At 44.6% G+C, this 20629-nt stretch overlaps 1 protein-coding gene across 2 annotated transcripts in view; it reads left to right on the plus strand.

Moving 5' to 3' along the window:
- The window catches only part of SERGEF (secretion regulating guanine nucleotide exchange factor), a 248199-nt gene that overhangs the window by 144306 nt on the left and 83264 nt on the right, over positions 1-20629 (plus strand). For both annotated transcript variants that reach the window (XM_059874868.1, NM_001076021.1), the window contains exon 10: positions 13547-13583. In XM_059874868.1, coding sequence (XP_059730851.1) covers positions 13547-13583 — 37 coding nt within the window. The remainder of the gene's footprint in view (positions 1-13546; positions 13584-20629) is intronic.

Here is a 20629-nt window from a genome sequence, read left to right on the forward strand (position 1 = left end):
TGGGTTTGGGTGACACGGAGACAGCTGATCCATGTGGACTTTCAGAAGAGCATCTTGGCAGAGTAGGGAGAGGCTGAGGAGGAGAGGGACACTACAGAAGCTGCTGCAGAATTCCAGGCAAGAGTTAAGGCCAGAACTAAGACCACTTCTCTGACTCCCTGAGTGTGGTGGGGCCTGTGGTTTTCTTGTTGTGGAAACATTGGTTTGAGTGGCAGTTTATCCCATGTAGCCCATCAATTTTAATATTCTGAGATTATGTTCAGTCTCTTGACCTCAAGGCTGATCCGCGCATGCATCCCTGCCCATGTAACTGTGCTCACTGCATTGCGTATAAGATGGGCATATACTTGAGACTTCCTGTGTGTGGACACCAATGGCGTACACAGAGCATCTGTAGAACCTGCTGAAATAAGAAATAGTCTTATTGCAGGGGAACCTTTATGAAGAAAAGCCTAATGTTTAAAATCACAACAATGAAAATTAATATAAAGACATATTTTCCAAAGGCTTTATAATATAAAAAGATTTGGGATATCACAGGAGATGGAGGTTAACATTTATTGAACTATGTCTAAGTATTGAGTTGGCAAAAAAAAAATTCATGCAGGTTTTTCCATAACATCTTATAGGAAACCTGCACAAACTTCTTGGCCAACCCAGTATCAGGAGTGGGGTTGGATGCTTTGGTATACTTGATCTTATGGATCCTGTGATGCAAGTATTAGGATAGACACTGAAGAAATGAAGGATTAAAGGTGAAATCCCTAGGCCCAAGGTCAGGTAATTTAACAAGTATCAGATTTAGGACCAGGTTCTTTATCTCCATGAGCCTCAACTTTCTCATCTGTTTTCACTGCTTTTACTTCTTTGATCAGTTCCCCTGTACGAAACCAGTGCACTGCCCCCAGTCCTGCTGCGATCTTCCTTGCCTGGGGTCCTGCGGTCCACCAGGCCACTGCTGTTGAGCCAGGCTCTGAGCTCCCCGGGCTGCTGCCAACCCTGCTGAGCCACTTGCCTCACATGGGCTGCCATCATCCACTCCCCTGCTTAGCCACCTTCCTTCCTTCAGCTTTTGGACTGAATGATTCAGGAAGGAAGGCTATGCTTCTTTGCTTTGGGTATGTGTGTGCTCAGTTGCTCAGTCATGTCTGACACTTTGCAACCCCATGGACTATAGCCCAACCAGGCTTCTCTGTCCATGGGATTTCCCAGGCAAGAATACTGGAGTGAGTTGCCATTTCCTACTCCAGAGGATCTTCTCAACCCAGGAACTGAACCCGTGTCTCCTGCACTGGCAGGTGGATTCATTACCATCGAGCCACCTGGGAAGCCTACTTTTACTTTCCTTTTCTCTTTTTCTTGTTTGTTTGTTTTGATTGAAGTATAACTTAAACACAGTAAAATATGCAGACCTTAAATGTTCAACTCAATGAAACTTTACATTTGTAAATACCTATGTAATCACCCAAATTAGGCACCTCAGCAAAGCATCCCTCTTGACCTTTCTCAGATACACCTACCCCAAGATTACCACTGCTCTACACTTCCACTATAGATTAGTTTTGCTTATTTACATTTTTAACTTTTTAATTTGAAATAATATCAAATTTATAGAAAAGTTACAAGAATAAAGAACTCTCCAAATCCTTCACCCAGACACAGCATGTTTTAACATTTTACCACATTTGTGTGCATTTATGTGTGTGTGTCTCTTTCTAAAAATTTAACATTGATAGAACACTGTTGTCTCATCTACAGAGCATCTTCATCTTTCTCCAGTTGTCTCAATGACATCTTTTATGACAATTTTTCACTTTGATGTAGGATCCAATCCAGGATCGTATATTGCATTTAGCTGTCATGTCTTTTTGCTTGCTTTAATCTGGAATAGCTTTTCTTATCTTTTATGACATTGATTTTTTTTTAAGAGCACAGAACAGTTGTTTGGTATAATGGCCCTCAATTTGGTTCTATCTGATTTTTCCTCATGATTTGATTTCATTAGGCACTTTCAGCAGGAATATTAAATAAGTGATATTTCTTTAATGTATCACAGGAAGAGGCAACTGATATTGATTTATGCCATTGTCAGTGATGCTAACTTAGATCACTTGGGTGAGGTGACGTCTGCCTCCTTTACTATAAAGCTACCATTTCTCGTTTCTTTGTAATTAAGAAGTAATCTGTGAAGAGATACTATGTGAGTCTGTGAAGTGAGGCTATGTAAATATCCTGTTCCTCTTCATACTTGGCCCAATAGTTTTAACATCTATTAATGTTTCTTGCCTGAATTCACCATTATATTGCAAAATTATTTTCTTGATAAAAAAATAATTATTACTTTTGCATTTATAATTTTCTACATTTTACTATAAGGGAGAGCTTTCCTTGCTCCCTTATTTATTTATTATTCATAAGTATAGTATATACTTAGGATTTTTTCTTGTATTTAATGAGCTGTAATATATTATCATTACTCATTTTGATGCCCCAATTTTCCCTGACTTAGCCAGTGGGAGATCCTTCAAGCTTCTATATCCTTTTGACATATCCCTGTCATTCTTTGATCACTTCCTTTCTTCTTGGCACAAATAGATGTTCCTGGCTCAAATTGTTCTTTCCCAGTCTCAACCCTGGAATCAGCCATTCCTTCAGGGAGCTCTGATTGTTCTTAAACAGTATTAAAAAACCAAAATCGGTACATCAAGTGACCTCATTGCTGCTGGGGTGTCCTTGCTTCTAGACAATTTCATATTGGTTTAACTCAACCTCTGTGTGTGTACATATAGAAAACTGTGAGTTCATACTGATATGTCTAATTCTAACCTTATATCCACAGAGTTCCTCTTGGCCCTCTCTCATTACATATTTGTGTTTTCTTTATCTACAGTGAACACTCTAGCTCCCAAGAACATTCATATATTTCATCTGCACAGTCCTAAAATATATACAAAATACTTTCAGAACTAATACATGCATACTGCTATGGGACAAAATCAATCCACTGAGTAGGGTATTTTTAACAGTTCTTTTTGTTTTTAAACACAATTTATTTAGTCAAAGTACTGGGCTTAAAAGTTACTAGGACTGGTTCTTTTTCCCCTCTTCAGAACAATTATATTATTTATTTGAAATAAATTTGCCTGTTTTTGAGCTTCATGTAGATAGTGTCTTACAATATTTACTCTTCTGTGACTGGAGTCTTTTGTTCACCATTATTCTTGAAGATTTATCCATGTTTTGAATAGCAGTAGGGTTTTTATCCCCCCAAAGTTACAAAGTATTCTGATTATACTATACTTTATTCATTCTATTGATGATGAATATTTGGGTAATTTTATGTTTTTATTATGAATAAAGCAGCTGTGAACATTCTTATACATGTTTTTTGATGGAAGTAAGTAATCATTTATTTCGGGTACTTGAGTCTCCTGGTATGTGTGTCTGTGTGTATTTACCTTTAGCAGATACTGCCAATTTTTCAGTGCAGTTGAGTTTATATTCCTGCCAGTCATGTAAGAGATTTCCAGTTGTTCCACATCCTCATCAGCATTTGGTATTGGCAGTCTTTATAAATTTCAGCCCGTCTTGGCTATTAGGGAAAGGGTTCAGTTTTTTGGAGAAGCATGCTGGCCTAAATCTGTTAATTACCTGTCTCTGAGGTCAGCTGCTCAGCTCACGTGGCTGTATCCTGTTCTCATGGGCACAAGTAACTTCCTGGCATTGCCTTTACTGAAATTCAGATGCTTTGTTAAGTTTGGCACTTTTAGTCTGTAAGGATCAGAGATACTCTCAGGTTACTTTAGGATGGGCATAAGTACTGGGAACAGGTGAAGCAAATGCCTTATAAAAGAACAACTGGAAAGTCACTTAAAACACAAGGTAGCTGAAAAAGCTCGACTTTCTTGCACTGTCAGCAGTAGGATCTAGAAATCTCACATTCCAGTGACTTAGCTACTCTTCTTTAGTTTGCTCCTGTTGCTTCCGACTCTTCTGACTGTAGCTCCTCTTTATATGAACCTTTCTTGTGTCTATTTTTTCCAGCTACTGTGCCAGCTACCAACAAGATGACTTATACCATACAACATTTTTCAGGCAGGATTTTCACATTAAGCCACTTCACAGACTGTGGCCAATCTATGCATTAACCTTCTTTGTGCAGGTATCCCTCGATAGCCCATTCACACCAATTATGCCACGAGTGCACATAGTATCAACATAGCAATTTAGGAGAAAGCAATTTTCTTTGAGTGCACTATGGAAAAAGCAAGTATTCTGAGGGGCTGGCTGGCTAGGTTAATTGTGTATATTATATTCTAATTAACTAGACATTTCTCAAGTCCTCTCCTTATCTGGCAGTAAATAATTATTAAAAAAGGAAATGAACTGTTCATAGTGAACATATGCCAGTTCCGAGTACTTATAGTTTCCTTTTATATGTTCTCCAAATTATATTTTATATATTTTGGAGAGATGTCTGCAGAACAGGGTCAAACTCAAAGTGAATTCTATTCTGTAGAAGTTGGGATGGGTGTGAAAGGGTTTTAGGATGTATGAGATTCACTTGTTTGTTACCATCCCATCCTAAAGTTGAGGGAACTGAAATCCAGAGAGGTGGAGAGATTTGCCCAAGGTCCTATGACAAGGAGGTGGCAGGGCAAGGACTCAAAATCCAGATCTTCTGGTTCCAAGCTCTTCCTACTACCCTACACTGCCTGGGGAGATATGCCCTACCCCCACACCCAAATTATTAACAGTAGAAAGGAGGTTTGACAAAAGCCAACTTTAGCCAAGACAAGTGGTAGGATTTGAGAGAAGACAGATCTTTTAAGGGCTGAGATGATCTGGGAGACTTCCTCCAGGCAGTGAGTTTTGAACTGGGCCTTGTAAAGTTGGTAGGTTCAGAATGGTATGGAGAAGGGAGAATGGTGCAAATAATGGTGCAAAAGAGGGAAAACACAGAGATTTTCCAGGGACAGAGAAGAGACTTGTGTTGCTGGGTTAGTGGGTTTATGTAGGGAAGGAGTGAGAGATAAAGTGTGGTAGGAAGTTGGAGACTTTGAGACCATGACAACTTAAAAAAATTTCTTTTTAAACCAGATCACGACAGGATGGCAAGAAGAAAGCTTGAGAGGCAGCTCTCAAAAGCTTCCAAGTTGGAGTGGAAAGGACTGAACTAAGATGGTAGCAGCTAAAAAAATCAAGACATGGAGAAGGCAGAATTAACAGGCTCTTGAGACAGAGTAGGAAAGAGATAAAGGAGTCAGAGAGCTGTTAGTCACTTGAGAGTTTGAGCCTTAATGCCTGGGGCAGTCTGGTACCAGAAGAGGGGCAGGATATGTAGCGGGTAAAGCTCACGGGCTTTGGATCAAGGCTCACCTGGGTAAATAGCCCAGTGTGACATATTTAACCTTTCAGAGTGTGTTTGCCGACCTGTTAGAAGATTGATCCCCACTTCTAAGAGTAGCTGGGAGGATGCAGCTTTGCGAGTAAAGTGAAATTCCATAATATCACACGTTTGGCATCCAGGCACTTAACAAATTTTAGCTCTCTTCCTCCCCACTGCAACCTCTCCATTTGAGAATGAAGTAGGACCTAGTTTAAGGTTCATTTTCTTAGGTATCAGTCAGTTCAGTCGTTCAGTTGTGTCCAACTCTTTGCGACCCCATGGACTGCAGCACCCCAGGCTTCCCTGTCCATCACCAACTCCCAGAGCTTGCTCAAACTCATGTCCATCAAGACGGTGATGCCATCTAACCATCTCATCCTTTGTAGTCCCCTTCTCCTCCTGCCTTCAATATTTCCCAGCACCAGGGTCTTGTCCAATGAGTCAGTTCTTTGCATTAGGTGGCCTATACTTAGGTATGCTGCTGCTAAGTCGCTTCAGTCGTGTCCGACTCTGTGCGACCCCATAGACGGCAGCCCACCAGGCTCCCCCGTCCCTGGGATTCTCCAGGCAAGAACACTGGAGCGGGTTGCCATTTCCTTCTCCATAGGTTGTGCAAAAGGAGAGAGAATGGATACATATATATGTACGGCTGAGTCCCGCAGCTGTTCACCTGAAACTATCACAACGTTGTTGGTCGGCTGTATCCTGATACAAAACAAAAAGTTCAAAAGAAAAACAATAGTAAATCTATTTTAAAAACGAAAGAAAAATAGGCTTTTCAGGGTGAATGCGTTCTTCCTTCCCTGGATTTTGAGGTGGACGACAAGCTGAAACCTCTGGGACCAGAGGTCTCATTTTTTTTTGGCTTCTTTGACATCTAGGCTTCAGTCAAAAGTTGACGCCCCGACAAAGGGAGTCAGAGGTGTCTTTTTAAGAGTAGGTGCTTCCAGAAACAAGCAACCGCGCCGCTCTGCTGTCACCAAGGACCTCCTTTGAAGCTTTTTCTGAGCCTACTGGTAAAACGCCTTTGACTGACAGGACTGCAGTTTGTCGTAAAATATGCCCAGCCTCCCAGCCTGCTTTTCTAACAGGTCTGGAAATTCTGGTTTGTCTCCCTTGAGTTCTATGCAGGTGGCAGCTGGGTTAGGGCAGAATTTAGCAAAGGCTGCGCTGAGGCGCCCATTCCCTTCCCTGTTAACCCGTTCGTTAATCCCAGCCGGGGCGAGGCTGCCGTTCTGGAGCTGCATGCCAGTCTGTTCTTTCTCAGGACCGGGCGGCGCTGGCCAAGGACGTGCGGTGAGGGTGGGAGCCGGGGCTGTACCGCCGAAGCTCTCCTTCCGCAGAATACCCTACGGAGTGGACGCCCCGCCCGCCCGCCGTCACGTGCGTCCACACGTGCGCCTTGTTGCCATGGCATCGGCCGGCGCCCAGGCCCATTGGCGTGAGGCAGAACCAATCAGTAGGCCCGTCACGCTGCTGCGCACCAGGGTGGTCCCTGAGCTGCCACCTCTCCGTTGGGAGGTCCCCGCGCTGAGGATGGCCCCTGGATGGTGTCGGGGACCAGCCTCGGGGTTGGTCTGGCCTCGGCCTGGTTTCCCTCATGGGAATCTCAGTGCTTCTTTTCCTGCGTCCTGGTCGCACCCCGCCCTACTCTTTTTTCCCTGATTAAAGTGTGCGGAGTGGGTCAACCTGGTGGCCTTCCCCGCGAGGTGATAGCTTCCACAAATCTTTGTTGCCATTTTACAGCCGCGTCCCCTGAGAAAAAGCCCTGGAACAGCCCTTGATCGAGGTAAATCTAGATCTACCAGAGGTAGACACTCGTAACCACAGGCAGATGGTTGAGCCTTGTAAATCTGGGGCTCTCCCAGCATAAGATCCCTTGATAATTGACACAGGGTTGCCAGATGTGAGAACATGCTATGTGGCACCGGGAAGGGTTTGGACAGTTAACAGGACAGAAAGGTTGAAGAAGATACGAGCACAGAATCCAGCACCTCCATCAGCGGTAAGACTCTGATCAGTTACCTCACCTCTCTGAACCCCAACTGTCTCATTTGTAAAGTGGTTGTAACAAAAAAAATTTAGATTTGGTTTCAGTTTAAATGAAATAATATAGGCAAAGCAGTTAGCCAGGTTCTTGGCCATTAAGACTCAATAAGGGCCAGTCAGCAGTTTATAGAAATGGTACAAGTGTGACGGTGGAAACTAAAGCACTCATATTCAACATCTGGCCAATATTTTCAGTCATCTAATTTTTATTTATGCTTTTAGTTATTCCTTTACTTAACCCATTAATGTTTCAGCAGCTACTGGTAGTGGATGTCCACTACCAGTCAGTTCTTGCCCCAGGTCATCCCTGTCCAACTGTATTTAGTGGGATCCCGCCCAGGGGGAGTTGTGGCCTCCTTCATGAGAACTGATGGAGTCCAGCTCCGCAGGAGGGCTCCTAGGAGATCTTGTCCCCGTGGCAGTTGAGGCTTTGGAAGTTGTTTTCTGCAGCTCTGCCTCCTCAGGCTGAGTTGCCTGAGCAGAGCAGATCCCTCTAGTGTTTGGACCGAGTGACAGGACAACTTTCCATAAACTCCTCTGTCCCCCACTCCTCACTGCTGGGGGGGTGTGCCCCCTGAATCCTGAAGGCCCCAACCAGCAAGCTGAAACCCACCCTGGAACAGTTCTGTGCTCTTGACACCCTCCCCATCTCCCTGTCTACTAATACCTTTCCCTTCCTGCCTTCATGCTGCATCGCAGTGCCTTTCTGCATTTGGACTGGCATCTCCGCACCACTACTCACACTGTTTTGGGATCATCTCACATCTCTGGGCCCATTATCTTTGTCTGGGCCCCTTCATGCCTTTAGCTTGGGCTATATGGCAGACGCATTACTGGGCAGGCACCCTGCTGGATCTGTGAGAGACAGAGGTGCTTAACACATAAACGGTTCATAAGTAAACATCATGTGGTAAGGGCCATGGTGCGTGGTGCTGTGGGAGTAGCCAGGGTGGAGCAGCTGGCTCTACTTTGAGAAGTCAGAGAAGGCTTTACCAGGAGGTAGTGTGGCACTAATGGTAAGGAACCCGCCTGCCGATGCAGAAGACGTAAGAGACACAGGTTCAATCCCTGGATTGGGAAGATCCCCTGGAGAAGGAAATGGCAACCCACTCCAGTATTCTTGTCTGGGCAGTCCCATGGACAAAGGAGCCTGGTGGACTACAGTCCGTGGGGTTGCAAAGAGTCGGACAGGACTGAGCATACAGGCACAATGTAAGCAATCATAAACGATTTTGCTAGATGGAGAGTAGGAGAAAGGGAAGTCGAGTCAAGGAGAATAGCATGTATTAAAGTCTGAAATCATGTGATATTCTTACAGAAAATGTAGCTAGTGTGAATGGGAAAAGGGATATGTTACTTGGGGTTGAGAGTTCATGAGTAGCAAGGGGGAAAAGGGAGGCCAGAGAGGTAAACAGGGGCCTACTTGTGAGGACCTTGTAAGCCATACCACTTGCTTTAGACTTTGCCCTTCCAGTGCAGAAGTCCTGTGGAGGGTTTTCTATAGGGGCGTGACATGTGCAGGGTTATATGTAAGGAAGATGAGACTCATGGCTGTTGGGGGATGGACTGTGTCATTTGTCCTCTAGCAATTCTGTCAGGCAGATGGGAGGATACTCTTTTCTACCTTATACTCCTGAGAACGCTGAGGCTCCAGGGGCTAAATACCTTGCCGGAGGTCTGACAGCCAGAAAGCGGAGGACTTAGCATTCACCTGGTTCTGACCCTGACTCTCTTTCTCCTGGGCATACTGCCATTGTTAACAGAGTCTTCTAGAAAGCTGGACAGTGGGTAGATGCTGACAGAGGCAATGTGAAACAAATGGTCATTGACACAATCTTGTTGAAGGAGTGTAGCACTGGGATTTTGTGGCCTGTGGTGTTCAGTCTCCTGACCTCTGTGCCAATGCACAGACAGCAAGAAACAGCAGGGAACTTTGAGCTTCAAGCACTACATTGCCTTGACAAAATCCATTCATCACTGTCTCGCTCATTAATTCACAGCAGCATCTGCTGCCTGATGCTGGCGTTTGTCAGTGACTTGTTTCTGGAAGCCCCTAGTCTTCAAGGCTGGTCAGGTCTGCTCCCGCAGCCCCAGGGTGAGCCCTGGCAATCAGAGGCAGGCCCTTTCTGCCTGCATTTATAAAATGAAATAACTTCATTAAAAAAAAAATAAAGGTAGTGTAACCTGGCCGTATAGAACATGAGCTCTGGAGATAGACAAACCTGGCTTTTAGTTCTATGGCTGCCACTTAGCAAACTAGGAAGTTATGAATATATATGAACCTCAGTTCTCTTCTCTCTGAAATGAGCAAAGTCAAACCTACCTAAAATATTACTGTTATGAGTAAGGTGAGATAGTGTTTATAAAGTGTCTTGGCATGATACCTGGCACATATGAGTCCTCAGTGTATGGTGGCTTTAATTTTGAACATTTAAAGAATGTTTGAAAAATAGAGAATTTGAAGGAAAAAAATCTTATAATCTTACCATAATACAACTACCTTTATAATTTAATTATTTCCTTCAAATTTTTTATCTCTACTACTTCAGAACATGTCAGATTTTATAGCACATTTATTTTATAGCCAAGAGCCTTTTTAAAAATTTTTTTTACTCCTCTGTGGTGGGAACTGCGTTATATTTATTTTCCTTATTTGTACTAGATAATTTTTCTGATTATTAAAATTGTGTATAAAATTTAAAGAACATAGAAAAAGGCAAAGGGAAAACCATACTCATCAGTTCAGTTCAGTTCAGCCGCTCAGTTGTGTCCGACTCTCTGTGACCCCATGGACCACAGCATGCCAGGCCAGGCCTCCCTGTCCATCACCAACTCCTGGAGTTTACCCAAACTCATGTCCATTGAGTCGGTGATGCCATCCAACCATCTCATCCTCTGTCGTCCCCTTCTCCCACCTTCAATCTTTCCCAGCATCAGGGTCTTTTCAAATAAGTCAGCTCTTTGCATCAGGTGGCCAAAGTCCTGGAGTTTCAGCTTCAACATCAGTCCTTCCAATGAACACTCAGGACTGATCTCCTTTAGGATGGACTGGTTGGATCTCTTTGCAGTCCAAGGGACTCTCAAGAGTCTTCTCCAACACCACAGTTCAAAAGCATCAGTTCCTCAGTGCTCAGCTTTCTTTATAGTCCAACTCTCACATCCATACATGACCACGGGAAAAACCATAGCCTTGACTAGATGGACCTTTGTTGGCAAAGTAACGTCTCTGCTTTTTAATATGCTATCTAGGTTGGTCATAGGTTTCCTTCCAAGGGTCAAGCATCTTTTAATTTCATGGCTGCAGTCACCATCTGCAGTGATTTTGGAGCCCCCCCGCCAAATAAAGTCAGCCACTGTTTCCGCTGTTTCCCCAGCTATTTCCCGTGAAGTGATGGGACTGGATTCCACGATTTTAGTTTTCTGAATGTTGAGCTTTAAGCCAACTTTTTCACTCTCCTCTTTCACTTTCATCAAGAGGCTCTTTAGTTCTTCTTCACTTTCTGTCATAAGGGTGGTGTCATCTGCATATCTGAGGTTATTGATACTTCTCCCGGCAGTCTTGATTCCAGCTTGTGGCTTCATCCAGCCCAGGGTTTCTCATGATGTACTCTGCATATACGTTAAATAAGCAGGATGACAATATACTGCCTTGACGTACTCCTTTTCCTGTTTGGAACCAGTCTGTTGTTCCATGTCCAGTTCTAACTGTTGCTTCCTGAGCTGCATACAGATTTCTCAAGAAGGTCAGATGGTCTGGTATTCCCATCTCTTTCAGAATTTTCCACAGTTTATTGTGATCCACACAGTCAAAGGCTTTGGCATAGTGATACTCATATTCATAATGACCCCCTTATCCTTATTCTTATCCTTACCCTTACCTTATCCTTACCCTTATCCTTAGCCCAGAGGCTATCACTATTAAATTTTTGGAATAACTCCTTCCAGTCTTTTATTCATGTTTTATTATAGAGTTGAGATCATATTACATATATAATTTTTATGTAGTTTTTTCAGTTCACAGGATATCACACGTATTTTCCTTTATTGTAAGCATCATTTTCCAAGGCTGCATAATAATTTCCAAGTCATCAGATGGCTCTACTGTAACTTACATAGAATTCTCCTATTGTTAGACACCTAAGTTTGTTTCTAATTCTTCCATCTAAGTAGCTTCCTGTGGCAAAACCAAGGGAACCAGCCTCAGTATAACCAGGAAGCATATGATGAACTTGTGCTGTGTGTATGGCCTGGGTGAGGCCTAGGGGGACCGCCTCAGATAAATCAGAGACAGAGCCTGCCTCACAGGAGCTCAGAGACTAGTCAGCCTGGAAATATTTAATACCCAGGTACTTCTTTGCCAGACAGTGTTAGGGAATCCACCTAAACATGGGTAGCCCTCTTCCCTGAGGAAACTAAGATCCTGGACCCATAAGTTTTACAAAGGAAAAAGCCTGAGAAGCCTGGCTGCCCCTTCTCACTTGAAGTGAAGTGAAAGTTGCTCAGTTATGACTAACTCTTTGCGACTCCATGGTCTTGGTCCATGGACTTCTCCAGGCTAGAATACTGGAGTGAGTAGCCTCTCCCTTCTTCAGGGGATCTTCCCAACCCAGGGATCGCACCCAGGTCTCCTGCACTGCAGGCAGATTCTTTACCAGCTGAGCCACCAGGCCTGCCGTACTCAAATGTCTTTTGAGCCTGTTACCTTGACTGTCAGGGGCCTGTGCTAGTTACCCTTGAATATCACTGCCAAGTGGTTTTTCACTGGGAAAGTGTAAGAAGTTACAGCACCAGGAGAGTGTGAGAATGAGGGAATCAGAGAGGCTCTAGTCTTAATTTAGACAGACACGCACTTCCACTGGCACCTGATGCAAGTTATATTTCCTCTTCCTAAGCCCGTTTTCTCCACATCATGTGAAAGATCAGACTAGGTGATCTCCAGGGCTCTTCCAGTTGACATTCCATAAGTACCTGAAGCCCTTTTTCTTGCCAGGAGCTAAAGTAAGCATCACAGTAAAGGTCACAGGATCTTCTCCAGAACCTAGAGTTCCTTTTAATTAATACCTGGGGGACAATTTACGCTCTTATTTTCCCAGTCACTTCCTTCTGGTAGCATTTGGGACATGCAGAGACTGAGAGGCAAGAAATAGCTCTCACTGGGTACAGCACTGAATTCAGAACCCCAGATGATTGTCTCTTAGGTGTTTGTTCTTTAGGTACTTTGTTCTTTCATTCATTTTCTCTGAGCCCCAGACCTTGTACAGTCCATCTGTGTAGTAGTGCAGAAGGGAATGAGACATAGCGCTGTCTTCAAGACACACACAGTCTAGTGAGGAAATGGGGGAAAATGTAAAAGACGACAAGATGATTGCTGCAGTGGGGATGCATATAAATTGCCTAATGGAAGGAGTGCTTCCGTCAGCTAGAAGCAGTAGCAAGGGAGTGTCTGGATGCTTTGAAATTTTAAAGGATGAAAAGAATTTTTGGAGGTAGGCAGTTCAGGGGAGGCCATGCAGAGCAGAGGAGCAGCATGTGTAAAGGCCCGGAGGTGTGAGAGGACATGTGTTCAGAGAACTGCAGGTGGTTTGTGTGGCTGGAAGGTAGAAGGGAGAGTGAGCAGATGGGCAGAAGTCAAGCGTTTTCCCTTGGGCAAGTCTGTTTCCACTGAGTTCTTTGCTCATTTTATCATTCCAGGCCAGAGTGATGGACTTTTCAGCTCAGTTTTCCAAAACTGTCATTTATATTGCCTTATATTTTCATTTTTTTTTTTTACAGTAACACATGCTCATTATAGAAAGTTGAAAAATACAAAAAAAAAGTATAAAGAATAAAGGATTTTTTAAAAAATCACTTATGGTCTCTGCCTACAAGCAAATACATTAACATTGTGGTGTATTTCCATTCAATATTTTTTTATTTTTTCACTTTTTATGGAGTTGTGAGTGTATTGTAATTATAGTCTTTTGTTCATTGTGCCCCTTTCTACTTCCTAAAATTGCTCCAAAACTGGATGTTAATATCCTTAAAAATAACTCTGATCATAAAATATAATGGCTTAAATAAGTTTTCTATTTATATCTATAATATAACTTATTTTATTTCTTTTTACAGATCTCCTGTGGCTCAGAGCATAATCTGGCGGTGATTGGTAAGTAATTTGTGTCCTGATAACTGCGTTTATTCTGAAACTCATGGGCAGAACTGGAGGACTCCTGATTAAGCAAAGGCCAACGTGCGTGTGTGTGTATGCTGGGGGAGATGCTGGGAAATGGAAGTATTTAGTTGACCAAGGCTTTGCTAGGGGCCCTTTTTCTAAAATTTCTCTACATATTATTGAGCATCTAAAAAGGTACCTGAGCTAGCCTCCCTGCTTCAGGAAGAGGCATTTTGGGGAGAATTAAAGATCTTATAGGTTGAGGGCATCGTGTGCAGAGAGCTGAACATTGGAGAGGAAGAGAATTGGGCTGCTCCTGGCTCTTGAGTCAGTCCTTTGCACCAAATTCTTTCCTCTTGCTCGGCTCTTTTTTTGGAGACGGGGTGGGGTTGGGGGGTGATGGCTTGGCCCACTGCTTTCCTGCCTTGTGTTTCTTGGCACTCAGGAACTCCCAAGCCTGTGATTAATTGATGTTTCTTCTTATTGGCTGTTTATAACCAAGGTTCACTGGTTTTTATAATCAGGCCTGTGAGTAATTCCTTCAAAAAGCTTTCTCGATACTTCCGCAGGTAGACTCAGTCTGTAGGTTTATAATAGCCAGGACATGGAAGCAACCTAGATGTCCATCAGCAGATGAATGGATAAGAAAGCTGTGGTACATATACACAATGGAGTATTACTCAGCCATTAAAAAGAATTCATTTGAATCAGTTCTAATGAGGTGGATGAAACTGGAGCCTATTATACAGAGTGAAGTAAGCCAGAAGGAAAAACACCAGTACAGTATACTAACGCATATATATGGAATTTAGAAAGATGATAACAATAACCCTGTGTACGAGACAGCAAAAGAGACACTGATGTATGGAACAGTCTTATGGACTCTGTGGGAGAGGGAGAGGGTGGGAAGATTTGGGAGAATGGCATTGAAACATGTAAAATATCATGTATGAAACGAGATGCCAGTCCAGGTTCAATGCACAATACTGGATGCTTGGGGCTAGTGCACTGGGACGACCCAGAGGGATGGTATAGGGAGGGAGGAGGGAGGAGGGTTCAGGATGGGGAACACATGTATACCTGTGATGGATTCATTTTGATATTGGCAAAACTAATACAATTATGTAAAGTTTAAAAATAAAATAAAATTAAAAAAAAAAAAGAAAAGAGAGACAGTGTAGAGTCTGGCTATCTGAGTTCAATGCAGGCTTCTACTTATTCGCTGTGTGACCCCAGACAAGGTACTTAGCTCTCCATGCCTCATCTTTCTCATTTTTAAAATGAGAAGGGCAATGGTATCTTGGGGTTGTTGGGGCTGTTGTGAGGGTTAAAAGAGTTGATATGTGTATAGCACTTAGAAGAGCACTTAGCTCCTAGTAGGGGTTTTAGAAGTGTTAGTTGATATTATCTAATATCATTAGATCAAATAATTGCCCCCATCTTTAGGTCCCCCATCTGTGAAATGGAGCAGTTAAAACAGAAAACCAAGTTCCCTCCAGCCCCAGTATTTTATTTTTAAGGGTATTTTTTAATTGGAGTATAATTACTTTACAGTGCTGTTAGTTTCTGCTATACAGCAGTATCAATTCTCTCTTGAACCTCCCTCCCTCCCTCCCTCCATCTCACCCTTTTAGGTCATCACAGCCCAATATCTTAGGGCTCTATTACAACCCCGTTGCTGTCTGCTTTGAGTAGGTGATGTCTGTTCTGTGAACATCCCTCTCCCAGCCTCTGAATCTCAGCTTCTGAAGGTCAAGGCCCCTGGCTTTTCCTTTTGTTTCCTGGTTATTTGCAGCACCCAGAGCAGTGCCTGGCACTCAGCAGAAACTCAAGCACTGTTTTCTGGATTAAGCTAGACTGGCTGGCTCAGCTGCCTGGGGTGGCAGTTTGAAGCACTGCTTTGCAGGCCCGAATGTGATGTGCAAGAAGGCAGAACCAAGGACAGCAGAGGAGGCAGGCTGCCAGCCAGCAGAGTGGGTGGGGGGAGGAAAGGGGCTGGAGTCAGAGAGGGAGTGAGAAAATGTAACAGCAGACCTGTGTGCTTTGCAACACCAGATACTTTATACTGGAATTGCTCCAGCCTGGGTGTAATTAAGACAAGCTAATCAAAGAATCAGAGGCAGTGCCTAGGATGTTGCTACTGCTGCTGTCACTGGACTGGAAGAGAGGTTGGCTTCTTCTGGGACCAGCACAAACAATAAGATTGCAGGGAATCTAAATACAAGAAAGAACAAAATACAGCTGACGGTGGGGGTGCTGGAGTCAGCAGGGTGGCAGGCAGAGCCGACAGGCAGCCTAGGGCTGTAGACAGAGCACAGACTCTGCAGGCAGACAGCCTTGGTTTAAACTGGCTCCATCTCTGTGTGAGCTTCCATTTTTTCCTCATCTGTGTAATGGGGATAATTCCACCTGGCAGGATTGTTGTTGTGAGGATTAGAGAAGATAATATATCTGAAGTACCTGGTACTATATAGGAGATGTGTAAGAAATAAAGTAACTATTCCATTTCTTTTTCGGTTCTCTTGGTCAGGGTAGGAAGAGGGGAAAGTCACTTGTTCGTGTAACTGTTCTAGTGAAGTAATTCTTGGTTGGGAGAGCGAAATGATGACATTCTGGAAAGGTGTGTCCAGCGTTCCTACCCAAGTGAGGAAAACAGCAGAGCCAGTGGGAGAGCAGGGCATGGCATACTGGTGAACTCCTCGAGGGCAAACCTCTTATTTTCCATTTTGTTCCCAAAGCCTGGGGCTTGGCTCAGTCTGCTGAATGAATGGTTCCAGAGTCAGGAAAGGTGGGCCCAGTCCCAGGACTCTGGACACGTATACCTGCCTGTGTGTGAGCTGGGATCAGAGGCTGAGCACCCCTGGGGGCATGGTGCCCTCAGTGGGTGCCCGGCAGGATGCAAGCTGTGCAGCAGGAAGCGACAAGAAGCCTCCTGTGAGCCCTGGCAGGAGGCCAGCAAGAGGGAGACAAGCTGGAGGAGCAGAGTTCCTACCAGCTGGATGTCTGGCTCTCACGGCCGGCTCCCGCCTCCACCTCCTGCCCCTGCTGCCTTCAAGTGGACTTCCCTGCCTTCAGTCTCACACCCGAGATCCAGGCCCTCCATGCCTGGTGCTGGGTCACACACGTGATGGGCACAAAACAGTGCCCAAATAGACTGGAGTAGAATGTAGAGAAGCCACACTTTGCTCCAGGGGAGAAGAAACACATCGAACTGGAAGGGAGGGGGAAGTGAGATGATTGAAACAATGTAACTCGGGCTCTGCTGCTGCTGCTGCTGCTTCTACGTCGCTTCAGTCCTGTCTGACTCTGTGCGACCCCATAGATGGCAGCCCACCAGGCTCCTCTGTCCCTGGGATTCTCCAGGCAAGAACACTGGAGTGGGTTGCCATTTCCTTCTCCAAAATGAAAAGTGAGAGTGAAGTCACTCAGTCATGTCCAACTTGTAGCGACCCCATGAACTGCAGCCTACCACGCCTCTCCATCCATGGGATTTTCCAGGCAAGAGTACTGGAGTGGGGTGCCATTGCCTTCTCTGTCTTAAAATGCACAGGACTCCACAAAGCCTATTTGTTGTACCCACTTTATGGAGAAGAAAACTGAGACTCAGAGGTGAAACAAGGTGCTCAGGGATAAGTAGCAGTAGATGACAGCACTCTGTGCCTGACTTTTCCACGAATGCTTCTTTGACTCACTCACCTCCTCAGGGCCAAGGAGGGTGGGGAGTGACTAAGAGCACAGACGCTGGGGTCCTATCTCCTGGATGCAAATCCTGGCTCCTCTGCTTATGAGCCGTGTAGCCTTGTATATGAATGACTTAGCCTCTCTGTGTCTTTAAAAAAAAATTATTTTAATTGAAAGATAATTACTTCACAATATTGTGCTGGTTTTTGCCATACATCGTTGTGAATCGGCCACAGGTGCGGTGTATCCCCTCCAGCCTGGACGCCCCTCCCACCTCCCTCCCCGCCCCATCCCTCCAGGTTGTCACAGTGCACTGACTTTGGGTGCCCTGTGCCACATGTCAAACTCATCCTGGTTGTCTCTTTTACATATTATAATGTGTATGTTTCAGTGCTATTCTCTCAAACCATCCCACCCTCCCCTTCTCCCTCTGAGTCTAAAAATCTGTTCTTTATGTCTTTGTCTCCTTTGCTGTCCTGCACGTAGGATTGTTGGTACCATCTTTCTAGATCCCATATATGTGTGTTAATATATGGTATTTATCTTCTTCTTTCTGACTTACTTCACTCTGTATAGTGGGCTCTACGTTCACCCACATTTTTAGAACTGACTCAAATGCATTCATTTTTATAGCTGAGTAATATTCCATTGTGTATATGTACCACAGCTTCCTTATCCATTTATCTGCCGGGTGGGCTGCCGTCTATGGGGTCGCACAGAGTCGGACATGACTGAAGCGACTTAGCAGCAGCAGCAGCAGACATCTAGGTTGCTTCCATGTCCTGGCTATTGTAAACAGTGCTGCAGTAAACACTGGGGTACATGTGTGTCTTTTTCAATTCTGGTTTCCTCAGGATACTCTCTGTGTCTTGACTGCCTCACCTGGAAGATCATATTATTGACCTCATAGTGTTGTTGTATAAAGGGCTGACAGTGCCTGACAAAAATAAAGGCTCAGTGAATGTTAGCTGGTGTTGGTGCTGCTTTTATTATATGTTGAGAATATAATTTAAGGAAGTAATATTAACAAGACTGAAGCTCATGGTAGGAATTCCAGAAAGTGGAGAGAGAAGTGTCTCCCTCACCTAGCGTGTCAGGGTCAAGGATCTCGGCAGAGCGGCAGAATGGATTTGTAAGCTGCAGCCTGGGTACACTGATCTGGGGATCTCAAAACCCCAACAGCCCTGGAAAGAGTGCCAGCCCAGCTTTGCTCCGTGTCAGGGTTTTGCTGTTCACCGTCCCAGACAGGGACTGGGCCCTGTGTGTTCAGCCCTAGAGAAGCCCTACAGCAGCCACGTTAGCTTCTTAAAGTGAATGTGTTAGTTGCTTAGTCGTGTTCTGTTCTTTGTGACCCTACAGAACTGTAGCCTGTCAGGCTCCTCTGTCCATGAAATTCTCCAGTCAAGAACACTGGAATGGGTAGCCATTCCCTTCTCCAGGGGATCTTCCTGACCCAGGGATCAAACCAAAGTCTCCAGCATTTCAGGCAGATTCTTTACCGTCTGAGCCACTGGGGAAGCCCATAAAGTCAAAGCATCAATGATTCAACTTTGCTACTTCATTTGCTTCCGGGTTTCTTTGTTTCTCCTTTTGCAATTTAGTTTGGTTCTTTCCTTAGTTGTCCAATGAAGCTTCTCTTGACCTGGGCTGTGTTTGCCACAAGGTTGCCCCCATGGCTAGAGAGGATGGTGAGGCAGGGCAGGCTCCTGTATTAGACAAAGGAAGAGCCTCTGGAGCTGAGCGTAGACAAACTCACTGACAGGAAGGAAAAGCAGAAGCCACTGGCCGTGGCCGGCCTGGCCCCTCTCTAGCTGTGTGCCTTGTACAGTTGTTCCCCACTGAGCCTGATTCCTCATCTGTAAAAGCAGTATCACAATCCCCAACTCTAAAAGTTATTTTTCCAAATGGCACAGGTGTGTCAGGCACCTGCCCAGTGCCTGTCACAGCATAGGTGCTCAGCTGGTGAACTTGACAGGTTCACGAGTTCAGCTGCTTGCTTGCTTCCTTCCTTTTCACCCAGGATTCCCCTCCACATTCTGACGAAGCTGGCCAGCTCCCCTTCATGGGCATAGATGAGGTCAGCAGGAGTGAGATGAGGGCGTGTGGCCGCCACTTGCTCAGAGGATCCCTGGTTGCCAGGGGCAGGTGTCCCAGGCCCAGCTCTGTCTTCAGGGCCCTCACCTCTGTGTCTGGCTGAATTGGCTCCAGCTGTTTCCCTTCCCCTTGGGAGCGGCTTATTTTGGCTTGAATGGGCAATTTGTTTGCCTTTTCTCCTGATGTGCGGTTGTTCAGCCTCCCCTTCCTGCAGAGAAAAAAGAGCTGACTGCATTTCCTCTCTCCCACTCCATGCAGGCCCTTAGAAGGGATTTTATTGGGGGCCCTTTCCTGGAGCACTCACGCATGCCAGACAGGCATTGTTAAAGTGTTAGATATTTGGCAGCAAAGTATAGTGCCTCCTCCTCCAAGCAGAAGCAGCTCTTTTACCAAACTGGAACTATAATCTGTGCAAGGATCTTTTATTTTTTATTATTTTCCTTTCACTGATTTTTTCTAACTGTTGAACTTTTGTGCTTTTCTAATATGTGTGGCAGAACAGCTGACCGGCGTGGCCTGAGACCCGTCAAGTGGGGTCACATAGGAATTGAATCGAGAGAGCTAACTTATTTTGACACTGGCTGTAGATCTGAGAGGCAGTACCTCCAAACCCCAGGGCCTTGTAGAGATCTTTGAGGCGAGGACAGACTTGTATGGTCCTGTGCACAATGGGATGGACGGAGCGGAAATGCTTTACTTATTTTGTCCCATTAATCCTCATACCCAATTGATGCACGGTTGTTAACCCTGCTTTCTAGATGAGAGAATCTGAAGCTTAGGTTGAGCTGTTTGCACCGCCAGGTCATCCGGTCAGGAGGAATCTGTGTGTCGAGTCTTTAACCCAGGCCTCTAACTCCACAGTCTGTGGTCTCCTGCCTGCTGCTGCCTTCCTGCAGACCCTGACAGTCTAGCCTGTTTTTAAGGCCACCAGATAAGATTATTTCATCTCTTCATTTCAATATTTGGTTCCCCTTCATGTTGGCAAGTTCTGTATATTTAGATTATAGCAGTCTGGCTCAGATTAAGCAGTTCTCTGCATAATAACTAGGTAAAATTGTGACATTGATGACATTGTGTTGTTATCACACTTCCCTCTTTACCTTCTGACAGTCCCAACCCTTTTAAGATTCTTCTTCTGGTGTACCTTCTCTTTAAAATTTTCTTTTACTTATTTAATTTGTGAATAATTAATACATGTACATTATTTAAAACTTAAAAAGCACAAAAAGATTTAAAATGAAAAACTTCCCTCCTGCTTTATCTCC

The sequence above is a fragment of the Bos taurus genome, chromosome 15, assembly GCF_002263795.3.
Source record: "Bos taurus isolate L1 Dominette 01449 registration number 42190680 breed Hereford chromosome 15, ARS-UCD2.0, whole genome shotgun sequence".
Classification (NCBI taxonomy): Eukaryota; Metazoa; Chordata; class Mammalia; order Artiodactyla; family Bovidae; genus Bos; species Bos taurus.